Below are 13,608 nucleotides of genomic sequence, written 5' to 3'. Positions count from 1 at the left end.
TCTCTCTGTCTCTCTCTCTCTCTCTCTGTCTCTGTCTCTGTCTCTGTCTCTGTCTCTGTCTCTGTCTCTCTCTCTCTCTCTCTCTCTCTCTCTCTCTCTCTCTCTCTCTCTCCCTCTTTGCCTTCTCTGTTTCTGTGTCTGTCTGTTTGTCTTGTCTCATATTTCCTGGCATGTCTCTTTTAGCTCTGGCTCAAATCTTCCCACATTCCTGTCTCTTGAATCTCTGCCCCCAGCTTCTCATAAGACACTCTGCAGTGACTTCTACCCAAGTGTCACTTCCTTTTGCACTTTGTACTGGCTTGTGGGGGATGAAGTCCCCTTCATGGAATGTCATAGTGGATGAGTGCTAGCCCTAGAGTCAGAGAGACCCAGGTGTGACTTGGTGCTCTGGGAAAGTCATTTGACCTTTCTCAGATTCTGTTTCCTTAAAGGTAAACTGGAGAAAATAATAGCACCTTCCTCCTAACAGACTTCTTTCATGATCAAATGAGATAAAATATGGAAAGCACTTTTCAAACCTCAAATTGCTACATAAATATGAGTTATTATTGCTATACCCTTTCCATAATAAATAATTTTCAGTCTTTAAAATTTTTTGCTGAGGGGGCAGCTGGGTAGCTCAGTGGATTGAGAGCCAAGCCTAGAGACGGGAGGTCCTGGGTTCAAATCTGGCCTCAGACACTTCCCAGCTGTGTGACCCTGGGCAAGTCACTTGATCCCCACTGCCTACCCTTACCACTCTTCTGCCTTGGAGCCAATACACAGTATTGACCTTCAAGATGGAAGGTAAAGGTTTAAAAAAAATTTTTTTTTTTTTGCTGAATTCAAAGGTACAGAAATAAACATGTATCATAAGTATTGTCATAGTATAAACATAGGCCATTATCTCAAATTCACAATATAAATTTGTGGCAGCAAAGAGCATGTGCAGAAATATAACACATGCACTTATAATAATAGATCACATAGCAAAGAGGTATATTATCAATCCAAGGCAAAGGTCATATTCCGCAATATATACAACCTATCCCTGAACATCATCTGGTTACATGTGTGACTTCCTCTCCCATTACTCCTGAAGTATAAGTCAGCTTTGTAACCAGTCAGTCTCAGTACTCCCACAGTGACCTACTGTCAGTTCTGCACCCTTAGTATTCTCAGACCTACTGGTTTATAGTCTTAATTCCAAGTGTGTGCATAGTTTAGGAAGATTATCACTGTCTCTAGCCTCCAAAGAGTCAAATATATTGGGGAGGTGGGAATGGAGGGGTGGCTTTTGTTCTCTTGCAGCCCTCAAAGCTGGAATATTAGGCAGAATAGCAGGAGTCTGCATTTGACTCTGGACAATCTTTTTGGACCTGGACAATCTCATCAGACTTCTCTGATTCACACCACCCAACCCCCAGAGGGTACCAGCATGCAATTCCTTCTTCATCTGAGCCATCTCCATATGACTCATCATCACCTGGGACTAATAGTCCATCTTGAACTGAGAGATGGGCCCTTCTTACAATCCACTTGGCTGATTCTCCATTGCAATTTTCCTATTTATCCTCAGGAAGTCAGATTAACCATTTGGTAGTCTGTTGGACTGGCCAATCTTTCAACTGCTTAGAATGAGATAACTCACCAGCAGTCCATTGGCTTCTGTTTTCTCTGGATACCAACATTTCTTTGTAGGATTTTTATGTATTTCTTTTCATTCTTGTGGGCATTCCTGATCACAAACTCTAGCATCAATATTGCCATTTGTTCCTCTCTGACCTTTTTTTGATCTGAGGACATAAACAGACCATAATTCTCCTTCATTCCATCTCTCAGCAGTGAGACAGGATAACTGTAATTCTTCTTGTCTTCCCAATCTTTTGAGACCCTCAAGCACAAATCATTAGGTAACTGTGGCTCTCACTGAACAATCAGCCTATGGCATCATTCTTGTTAGCACTACATATATGTACTGAAAATGACAAGTGTTGATACCACCACCAAGCCTTCTTTCCATGGTCAATTATATACAATTAAAACACTTATGCACCAGATCAACCCGAGGTAGTTTGTTTTCAAAGTCTCTCCCTTGGCAAAACTGTATCCTTACAGGGAAGCCATATATAGAGAACTATTTTTCCCATAATGCCTTGGCAACTGTAGCAGTTTTCTGGTTTCTCTGAACTCATTCAACAATGATTTATTAAATGCTGAGGCATTGGGAAAACAAATACAAAAATAAAAGTCTCTGACCTTAAGGAACTTACATTCCTGGTTGAGTATGCCTGGACGTACTGGGTGAAATAGTCTGCCACCATTATTGCTTATATTGTTCCTATCTTCTTCCAGAAATTAAAAAAAAGTCTACACATACAAACTCCACTGTCTTGCTGGTACTACTTCTTGCCAGGTAAGCAAAATGTGGTGGAAGCACTTTCCTTTGAACCCAGTGAGCATACATACCATATTTCTTATAGAATCTGCAGCCTTCTTGTGCTTACTGGCTCTAGAGTGGCTTGTGTCCAAAATCACTTTGTAGTACTTTCAAAGTCAGCCATGGAGTGGCATGCCTTGGATAACATCAGGATGAATCAGATTGGCTTAGTTATAATCTAGTACCATATGCCATTGCATAGTCCCATCCTCTGCCACTTTCTTAATGGCTTCATCTCCTCTGGGAAATGAAGCCCAAGTACCCAAGGGTTATGGCTCTGTTTCTAGGCTTGTTATCACCTATCATACATTTGCTTTCACTGCTAAGCATCCAAGGACACTTGAAACAAGGTGGGTTGTTCCACTGCATTGAGATTTATATCCGCTGAAGACAGTCTTTGATAGCAATCCCAGATATTCAGCCACTTTTTTTGTGTCAGTAGTCTAGCTCCTTGTGGGTCATAGATTACCTCTACCCCCTTTATGGGTACTTATGAGCAAAGGTTTCTGCATCGATGTTAACTTTCCTCATCAGAAGTGCATGCTGATCCTGTGACCATCTATGCCAGGCACTAACCAAATCAGTGCTAGTCAGAATTGGATTACTGTCTATCAGAATTTGGAATTGAGGTCTGGTTATATAGTTCACATAGTCTCAAAATTTATAGCCTTTATAGGGGCTGTTGTTTAGTTGTTTTTAAATCGTGTCTAACTCTTTGTGACCCTATTTGGGTTTTTTGGTTTTTTTGGCAAAGATACTGGAGTCATTTGCCATTTCCTTCTCTAACTCATTTTATAGTTGAGGAAACAGATGCAAACAGGATTATTGATTTGCCCTGGGTCACACAGCTAATGTCTGAGGCTAGATTTGAACTCAGGAAAACGAGTCTTCCTGACTCCAGGTCTGATACTCTCTACACTGTGCCACCTAGCTGCTCATTCAGGAGCTAGACCTGAACTGAAAACTGAACTGAACTGAAAAAAATATTTCTAGATTTATCAGAGTGAGCTTGAAATTTCCCAGGGAAAATGCGGGTGTCACTAAGAAGATGGACACTGTGGCCCTGGTAAATATGAAATATTTTTAGTGTTGATAAGGACTAACTCTAACCTATTCACAAAGTTCAGCAACAGCCCACTTCAAAGCCAACATTTTCAAATTGGCCCTTGAAAAAGCCAGGTATCACTGGGTCAGATTTGTGTATTACACCACAGGCACTCCTCAGATCTCACCTATGAAGTACATACACCAGTCTTCCTACTAGGTTTCTTCCTCAGACCCTGCAGAATTGAACTTTCCTAGAACCACCCTTGAGATGAGTCTTTGTTGCTTTCTGCCACCAATGAACCATAGAACTGAGTTAGCATGGAGTTTTGTGGCCATTTAGCCCAATCCACACTCAATAAAGAGCCCACACAGCATCATACCCAACAAGTAGTCATTGAGGCTCTGCTTGAAGACCTCTAGTAAAGAAGAAATGATGTGTGTGTGTGTGTGTGTGTGTGTATTTGTGTGTGTGTGTGTTCTGTTTTTCTCATCTGTTGCTTTCTTATTCTTCCCTTTGGAGCCAAAAAGAAAATATCTAATTCTTTGTCCACACAACAGCCTTTTAGATATTTAGACAGTTGTATAGTTCTACACCCATCCCAAGTCATTGCTTCTCCATAATTCTCCATTCCTAGTTTCCTTCTTATACAACACAGACTCAAAGCCCTCTGCCATTCTAACTACCTTTCTCTGGACCCTCTTCAGCTAATCAATGTCTTTCATAACCTTTAGAACTGGACAAGCCAGATGTTCTCTAACAAAGGCAGAACAAGAAATGATTATTACCTTCATATTCCTAGAAGCTATCTATGTCTTTCTAAATATGACCCAAGATTACATTTAGATTTCCTTGGCTATAACATCACACTGTTGATTCATTGAGCTTACCGTTCACTAAAACCTCAGTGTTTTTTTCAAAGTGCTATATGACCATGTTTTCCTCATATTATTCGCAAAATACATCTGGGCAAGTATTTTTGAGCCCAAGGACTTTACCATTTGATTTGATTCAGTGTAGTCAGGCTCTTTTTGGATTTCAACTTTGTCAAAGTGTGTTAGCTATCCTTCCTCAGCTGTGTGTCATCTGAAAATGGCCTTTATTTTCCTATAAACCTCTGCATGGAATGTACAAACTGGATCTTTGGATCAGGTATTGAACCCCAGCTTGCTGTCCACAGGGCCCTTCCAGGTCTTTGAATAGGCTGTAGTTTGCCCTGAACAGCACTAACATTCTGGAAGTGCTTGCCAATCTGTTTATACCAGGGCAAGAATAGCCATCTTCTTGGGTATATCCATAAATTCTCTAAGGAAGTCCAAGCTCACTCTCATCAAGTCCAACTAGAGGCAGTCCTTTCATTTGGTTCACAGATGTATAGCCCCTGGAGAGGCTGTAAGGCAGAAGTGTCAAACAAGAAGTCTGCAGGCCACGTGCCGCCCACACACTCCGAAGTATAGCTCAAACAGATGAAAGTGTAATTGGGAAATATTTAACAAAATAAGTAAAAATACAATAAAGGGTAGATGATATTATATTTTAAAATTAAGTTAGGGGGCAACTAGGTAGCTCAGTAGATAGTCAGGCTAGGAGATTGGAGGTCCTGGGTTCAAATATGGCCCCAGATACTTCCGAGCTGTGTGACCCTGGGCAAGTCACTCAACCCCAATTACCTAGCCCTTACCACTCTTCTTCCTTGGCACCAATATTTTGTACAGATTCTAAGTCAAAAGGTAAGAATTAAACAAAACAAAACTACACAACTAAGTTAATATGTGGCCTGCAGGGATCCTTATATATGGATTAGTAGCCCCTGTTTCTATGCAAGTTTGACACCACTGCTTAAAACTGCAAATGTCCTTTCAAAAAATGAATAGAATGTTCTCATCTATGCATAGCACCCCATCATTGGGATCTACTGCCCAAATAAGCAAGATATTCAATCCCCACTGTCACTGTTCCCTGCTGTCCTGTGGATCAAGGTGGAAAGCACATAGGAATGGTTGCTGGGATAAGGATTATCTTCTTTGGGGGTTGGATCTGCCCCTATCCCTTACTTTCTCTGTTTTCTGACATTGGTTCATTGGATTCAGCCTCTTATAAACCTAGTCCATATTCTTTTCTTGACTACAAACAGCATGCATGTGCCCATCTTGTCCACAGTCGTAGAATATACTTCATCTTCTTCACCTCTGCTTTGCTGGTATTTTTTAAGTAGGCTGTCTTGACCTCTTGTTCCATAAGCCTTTGTCCTGCTGAGAAGAGGGGCTTTATACATTATTTTATTCCCCAGCAGATTTGCCCTAAGTTTTTACAATGAAATCTGAGTGATCTGCATAGCCTCCTATTTGGCCACAACTAAGACAATGTTCTTGAGCCAAATGAAATCTGTTACCAATCTCTCCTTTGGTTTGCTATCCTTGCCTCAAATACTTTCACTAGGTAGATAAACTCTTAATATTTTAGAGACTGTCTTTGCTGTTCAGTCAGTTCCAGGTGATCCAATATCTTTATCATATACCATCCCCCTGACAACTTTGGTAAATCCATTATACATCTGCACTAGAATCACTGTTCCTTTGAATACCGACCTTTGAAGGAGCCTCTTCAAACATAATACAGTCAGACATTTTCCGCCCTCACATTGAGGAGTATGGAAGAACTGAACATAAGCTTCCTGTGCACTTTGTGCCACCAAATTGCACACACAGCCTGGACAAGCACTCCAGCACCATGATCTGAGGAGGCCGCATTTTCAGGGAGCATGTGAGGTCAAGAGCAGGTCTCTTGAGGCTCTCTATGAGCCTATTCTGTTTCTTCACATCAGTTCCTCATCACTGTTGCATTACATTACTTCAGTGGCATTTCCTTGCCAGGACTAAAAGGGTTCCTTGTTTGGTGCATGGGGATGCTCTGTGAAAAGCCCCATTGCTTTCCACAGCGAGTTCTGGCAAGCTTACAATGTGCATCCTGTCCTAAAAATATTGTTGCTATATCCTGAACTAATAAAAGTGATGACATTAGTGCGCCATGAAATGCTAAAGATAATGAGGACCATGAGCTGCTGCTGCTGTGGCCCTGGCATGTTTCGTCCTAGGTCTATCCTGCCCTTACCAGCATCTCTTTAAACTTTCTTATCTCCTGGTCCAGAGTACGGGTTTAATAGCTAGTTTCCAAGCAGCCCTAGTGACAAGGATACTGGAATGCGTACCCATTTCAGACAGTTCACACAGGGCCCGAGTTTTGCCTTTCTTTGTATTTCCATCACTTAGAACACAGTGCTTACTTATAATCTCTTAGTAAATGTGTGTTGACTATTTCTTCCTCTCTATAAGCCTTCATCTCTATTTTTTATTCCCACAGAGACCTAGGCCACGGTATGGCACAGGACTTTTACAAAATCATCACTATCACACAACATTACATTTAATAGAACAGATAATCCCTAGACTAACAATTCTAGATAAGAGTCATATTTCATCACTGAGAAACAGTTCCTTAATATCCAAACACCCACTGGGAGTCAAATATGCTGGGTACAATGCCAGTTCAACAGTCACTTCATTGATGATATCGAAAAGATTTCAATTCAACTATTTGGTGCACAGAATTAATTCTGTCCCTTCAGCAATGGCCCCTCTCCCTTCAGCTTCAATACAATGATGTATAAACAAAAAATTTCAATAATCCTTTAACACACAAAAATGTAATGGTTATAATGAAATTTCATCGGAAAGAGTTTCATAGTCTCAAAAAAATTTTGCCCTGAATCTTTGCCTTGCTAGAGTAAATAACCATAGTTTATACAACACTCAAAGCAATCTTGCTTTTCAAAGAATCCAAACAATTTAAATAGTAACCATTTTGCAAAATTCTAGGAGAAGCCCCCCAAATAGCACCCCTTTAATATTATCTGCAGGTATCTAGCATCCTGTATCCATATTCTGTTGTTCAAAACCTCCCATTTTCCCTTTGCTTCAAACAGTATCATAGCAATACAAAAGACCCTTTACCAAAATAGAAATAATGCAAGATAAATAACAAGAAAATTACAATAGATGGTAATCTCAGATATTTGTGTGTCTATTTCATATACAAGAACTTTCTCCTCCCATCACAGCCAGAGAGAACAGAATGAATTTCTGACAACAATGGGCACAATATTTCTACCTGCTCACTTCCCTGAACAGTTCAACACAGCAAGAGTTTAGAAAGTCTGGGGATCAGCAGCTTCTTAGAGCAGGAGTAGGAGCAGGAGCAGCAGCAGCAGCAGCAGCAGCACAGGGTACAGTAGCAACCAGTGGATCAATGGAATCCTGGACAGAACTGCAGAATGCTTATTCCCTCCCTCATCAAAGGGACCCAGATGGAGGGCAGAGCTCAAAGGATACCTGCTATTTTCCTCTCCTCTCTCCTATTTTTGACATTTCCCTTTTTTCTTTTCTTCTGATTCTTGCTTGAATCTTTATTTTCTCAACTTTTAAACTTTCTGAACTTAACATAAACAAAGCAAACACTTCCATGTACAAAAGTATAGCAGTTTATTAGGATTATACATGGAACATCTTTATTTTTTATAGTTTGCTTTTTCTTGTAAGCATACAATAAATTCAGTGGTATTTTCAAGCTATCTTGTTCACCAAGTTTATTTCTGAACTTTATTCTGTTTATTTCTGTGAATTTAAAAAACATGTCAATGACCTTTTTATTTCTTTTTTATAATTCAGTTTCTAGCTCCCTCTATCTCCTAACTCCCCTTGCTCCCTTATAATTGAAGAAAAAAAAGGAAAAACAAAACCTTTGTAACAAATATGCAGACTCAAGCAAAAACAAACCCATACTGTTGGCCATGTCCAAAACTGTAGGTCTCATTTTGTACATTAAGACTATCACTTAGTTGCTCAAAAAAAAATTGGAAAGGCTTATACAAATTACAGCAGAGTGAAGTAAGCAGAACCAGAAGAACAATGTACACAGTGACAGGAATACTGTACAATAAACAACTGTGAATAACTTAGCTATTCTCAGTAAAACAATGATCCAAAACAAACCCGAAGGACTCATGATAAAAGTGCCATGTGCTTCCAGAGAAAGAACTAATGCTGTCTGATTCTAGACCAGAGCAAACTTTTTTCACTTTCTTAATTTTTTTGTTCTAGTTTCCTTCCATAATAGGATTAATGCGAGAAATTATCTTACATGATCGTACATGTAAAAATCTATATCAGATTGCTTACCATTCTCAGCGGGGACTTTGAGACCCCAAATTCTTCTTAAAATGTTGGAAGTCGTTTCTACATATAAGTGGGAATGAAATTTTAATTTAATTTTTAAAAAAGACTATCACTTGCCTGTCAGAAGTGGGAAGTATGCTTAATCATCAGTCCTTTGGAATTGTGGTTGATTATTTCATTGATCAAATTTCATTTTTTTAAATAATTTTTTAAAATAATTTTTATTTTGATTTAATTTGCTTCATGCATTACCATGGCCAAGGATTCATCACCCAGTGGCCAACCTCCTGATGAAGAGACTCTCTGTATCTAGTTAAGTTCTTCTCAGTCTATCATAAGTTGAATGTGTTGCATTCAAGCAATGAATGTACTATTGGAGAGCCTTTTTACCCTTAGGAGTTTGATGTGAAAAAAAAGTTAAGATATAGGATAACTTGAGAGGTTGGTAGTGAAATGAACAGTTGGGATCAAGTGAGGGCTTTCTAAAAGGTGGATTGTTTGTATGCAACAAAGAAGGAGTCAGTTGATAAGGCAAGGTTCAAGATCAGAGAGAGGGAAGTGATATTCCTAAATCTCAGGTTGGCTATGCCACGGGCACCATAACCTCCAGTCCATAACCTCTGGGGCTCCCTATCGCTCCACTCTCACTGCCCACTCCCCACCACCTCTCCAGTCTTCTTACACCTTACAACTCCGGTCTTCTTACCTCCTCATATACTCTTTGGTCCAGTGACACTGACCTCTTTATTCTTTTCCTCTCACAAGACACTCCATTTCCCAATTCCATGCATTTTCTCTGGTTGTCCCACATATCTGAAATGCTCTCCTCTTCATCTCTGCCTCCTGGCCATGTTGGCTTCCTTCAGTTCCCAGATAAGATTCCACCTTCTGTAGAAAGTCTTTCCCCAAAAGTGTCTTTCCTCTGCTGATTATTTCCATTTTATCCTGTCTATAGCCTAATTGTATACAGTTGTTTGTCTCCCTCATTAGACTGTGAGCTCCTTTGGGAGCAGGCATTGTCTTTTATCTTTTTTTTCTGTACTCCTAGCACTTCACACCATGCCTAGAACATAATTAGTACTTAATGTTTATTAACTGATAATATAATGAGAGGAAGAAATGGGATCAAGAGTACAGGGAGAGGGGCTGCTAGGTGGTTCAGTGGATAGAGAGCCAGGGCTGGAGACGGGAGGTCCTGGATTCAAATCTGGCCTCAGACACTTCCTAGCTATGTGATGCTGGGTGAGTCACTTAACCCCCATTGCCTACCCTTACCACTCTTCTGCCTTGGATACACAGTATCAATTCTAAGATGGAAGGTATGGGTTAAAAAAAAAAGTACAAGTAGAAATGTTGACCCCGATGTGGAGCTGGGCTGCCTCTTTATTAGAAAATGGAGGAGAGAATGGAGAATGATGTCAATAGTATTTTAAGATCTAGTGGGGCAGAGGGACTCCATTGAACATCCTCTATTTTCTCAGTAACACTGTTAAAAGTGAAGAGAGAATAAATTAGGGAGGGGTAATTTTTTTTACCCATTACAGTAGCAAGAATAAAATTAATTTGTAGTGGATCCAAGCAGCATAGTCTGGATTTTGTCACTTCCTCCAGGATGGTTCAGGAGCAATAAGCAGCAGAGAAAGCAGATAGTAAGGAGTTGTGGTTTGGCAAGGCATGGATGATCAGAGGACCAGAGGATGAAGGATTGGAGAATAGAGAATCATCATCTCATGTAGACCTGAAGAATTGTTAGGAGCAGCTCAGCTTTCTCTCTCTTTACAGTTTAATTTTGAAAAACATGTCTGAAACCTTTGTAACTCATCATTTGACATATCTGCAGGGATCAGATTCTAATTATTTGTCATTCAAGCTATTTATGCATTTTTTTTATTAGAGGTAGCATGGTACCCTTGTGGCTTCCTCTGAGAGAGTATAATATCCTCAAGGACAGGGACACCTCATTTTAGTCTTTGCATTTCCAGCCCCTAGAACAGTGTGCTTATTGATTGATGATAGCAAGAAGAGAAAAAATAAAGTAGAACAAGACCAGCCAGAAGTCTGATCTCTGAATCAAAAGCAAGGAGGCTGTCACTCAAACAAAGGATTTCATAATTGACCATAGAGGTAATAGAGAGCCACTGGAGTTTGCTGACTAGTGGGGTGCAGCTGGTGACATGAGCAGGTTTGAGAATCAGGAACATCATTTTCTCTCTCCCATCTTGAACCTTTTCATATCTACTGGTTCATTCCCTGTTACCTACAATCCATTCTTTTTTTTTTTTTAAACTCTTACCTTCCATCTTGAAGTTAATACTGTGTATTGGTTCCAAGGCAGAAGAGTGGTTAAGGGCTAGGCAATGGGGGTTAAGTGACTTTCCCAGGGTCACACAGCTGGGAAGTGTCTGAGGCCAGATTTGAACTTAGGACCTCCCATCTCTAGGCCTGGCTCTCAATCTACTGAGCTACCCAGCTGCCCCTTACCTCTCCTTTTACAATGAAGCTTCTAGGGAAAAAAAGCTGTTTAAATTACCTTTTCTTGATACATATTAGCTGTGTGACCACAGGCAACTCACTTGCCTTCTCAGTGCTTCCAGCAACAGTCAGAGACTATAAATGACTGATTACTGGTTGCTGATCTGTGCCAATGGAAGGAATTTCTTCATCAAGTGTTCCCTACACTGATAACATCCTAAGTCCGGAAAAAAACAACAACTAAAAACAGCTGTTTCCACCAAATGGATTCAATCTTTGGGTAAACAAAAGTACTAAAGTAACATCATCAACTAGGACTCTTTTAAAAATAGACCAATACTTTTGGGAAAGCTAGGTAGCATGGTGGTTAGAGCACTAGACACCCCCCCCCCCAAGTCAGAAGGACATGGGTTCAAATCCAGCCTTAGACGGTTCCTAACTGTGTAACCCTAGGCAAGTTACTTAACTCCCATTGGCCATCTTAGAGTTGTTACTAATACAGATAGTAGGAGTTTAAAACAAAACAAAAATAAATATTTTGGAGGAAAGAATTACTGGGAACTAATAGCTTAGAAATAATATTTATTATTATTAGAAATAATCAAATCAAGTAAAATGTTCTTATTTCCTTTTAAATGCTTGTACAGGGAAGAGAAGTTCAATAAGGCCAAAATACATCAATCAACACCAATGACTGAAAGTTAAAACTAATGGGCTTAGAAAAATCATTTTAAAAAGCAGAAATATTCAGGGTCAGATTTCAAAGGCAAGTTGACACTGAATTCTTCAAGTTACTGGTAACATCTCAGCTTTGGATAAGTGATGGAGATTCTAATGTTTTTGTTTCATCAGTGCTGAAGAAAATGGTACCCAGGTCAATCTTTTCTTTCCAAACTAAACCCCAAATCTTAACACCTTGGCCTCACCTTGCCTTTGGTTTTCCTGTTTTCTCTGACAGCTTAAGAGGAAATTCCATTGGGGCAGATGGAGCTAAAGCCATGGCAAATGCCCTGAAAATAAACCCCAGTCTCCAGATACTCAAGTGAGTGGTTGTAAATAATTGGGAGGAAAAAAGGCAAAGTTCAGGACCTGGGAGATGAGCAGGACGTTGCCATCATTAAGAGACTGCTGTGGATTTCCTCTACAATGACTTGCTTCCTTTAGCTGAAAAACTAATTCAAATCTTGTATAAAGTGGAGGGCAGCTAGGTGGCACAATGGATGGAATGCTAGGCCTGAAGTCAGGAAAAACCAACTTCAAATCCAGCTCAGATACTTCCTAACTGTGTATTCCTGGGCAAGTCACTTAACCCTATTTGCCTCAGTTTTCTCATCTGTAAAATGGGTTAGACTAGAAAGTGGCAAACCCCTCTAGTATCTCTGCTAAGAAAACCTCAAAAAGGGTCATGAGGAATTGGCTATTACAGAAACAACAACATGAAGTCACAGCTCTGGGTAAATTATTCAACCTCTTTGGGCCTCAATTTTATTATATGTAAAATGAGAGGATTAGACTAAACAGTCTTCTACCTCTAACAACCTATATCTGTAAGTCTGATTCCATCTGGCCATTTGAGGCTAGTATGTAGATATTAAGCATCAAAGGCAAATAGATTGTTACTATAGTAGAGAAATCATAGCAGCAGCAGCTGCTTCTTTATGATATAGTTAAGACACTTTATCCAAAACTTTAGTGGACCAATCAAACCCTGAATTACATGTTACATTTCCAGTACTGTGGCTCTTTGGTGTTTTCTTGGCTTGAATGGTTCACTATGGGGTTTTTTTCCATCTTTTTCCTAGTCTTCAAGAGAACTCCTTAGGAATGGATGGAGCCATTTGCATCGCCACTGCATTGTCAGGCAACCATGGGCTCCAGCATGTCAAGTGAGTAATAATTAAAAAAAAAAAAAAAAGAGTAGAAGCTTAGTTCAGGGCCACCATTTTCCTCCACATCCTTTTAGAGCAGCCTCCCAAACAGGACACTTGTCCATTCTAAATCAATTGAAAGAGCAAAATGAGCCATCTCTGAGGCCTTACCAGGTGAGGCAACAAGCATTTAGTAAGAGGAAGTATCAGGAATAGTGCATCCTAGGATGACAGAATGTAGAATCAAAAAGACCTATATGATATAGAAGGGTTTCCACTAACAAACTAAAATTAGACATAAAGGTTCTGTATTTAGGCATGAACAAAACTAAATCACATAAGTGAAAGAAAGGGATTGATAGCAGTTCATGAAAAAAGAAAACCGTGGGGGGGGGGGTTGGGGGTGGAGAAGTTGAGTAGCTCAGTGGATTGAGAGCCAGGCTTAGAGACAGGAGGTCCTAGGTTCAAATCTGGGAAAGAAAGAAAGAGAGAGAGAGAGAGAGAGAGAGAGAGAGAGAGAGAAAGAAAGAAAGAAAGAAAGAAAGAAAGAAAGAAAGAAAGAAAGAAAGAAAG

At 39.9% G+C, this 13,608-nt stretch overlaps 1 protein-coding gene across 1 annotated transcript in view; it reads left to right on the top strand.

Annotated features, from left to right (window-relative positions):
• Positions 1–13,608, top strand: part of NLRC3 (NLR family CARD domain containing 3) — a 41,174-nt gene that overhangs the window by 25,462 nt on the left and 2,104 nt on the right. The window contains 2 exon segments of the mRNA XM_044657975.1: positions 12,126–12,209; positions 12,970–13,053. Of these exon segments, the coding sequence (XP_044513910.1) occupies positions 12,126–12,209; positions 12,970–13,053 (168 nt within the window).

This window comes from Gracilinanus agilis, chromosome 1 (assembly GCF_016433145.1).
Source record: "Gracilinanus agilis isolate LMUSP501 chromosome 1, AgileGrace, whole genome shotgun sequence".
NCBI lineage: Eukaryota > Metazoa > Chordata > Mammalia > Didelphimorphia > Didelphidae > Gracilinanus > Gracilinanus agilis.
The sequence above is the reverse complement of the archived record's forward strand: the minus strand, read 5'-3'. Positions and strand labels throughout refer to the sequence as shown.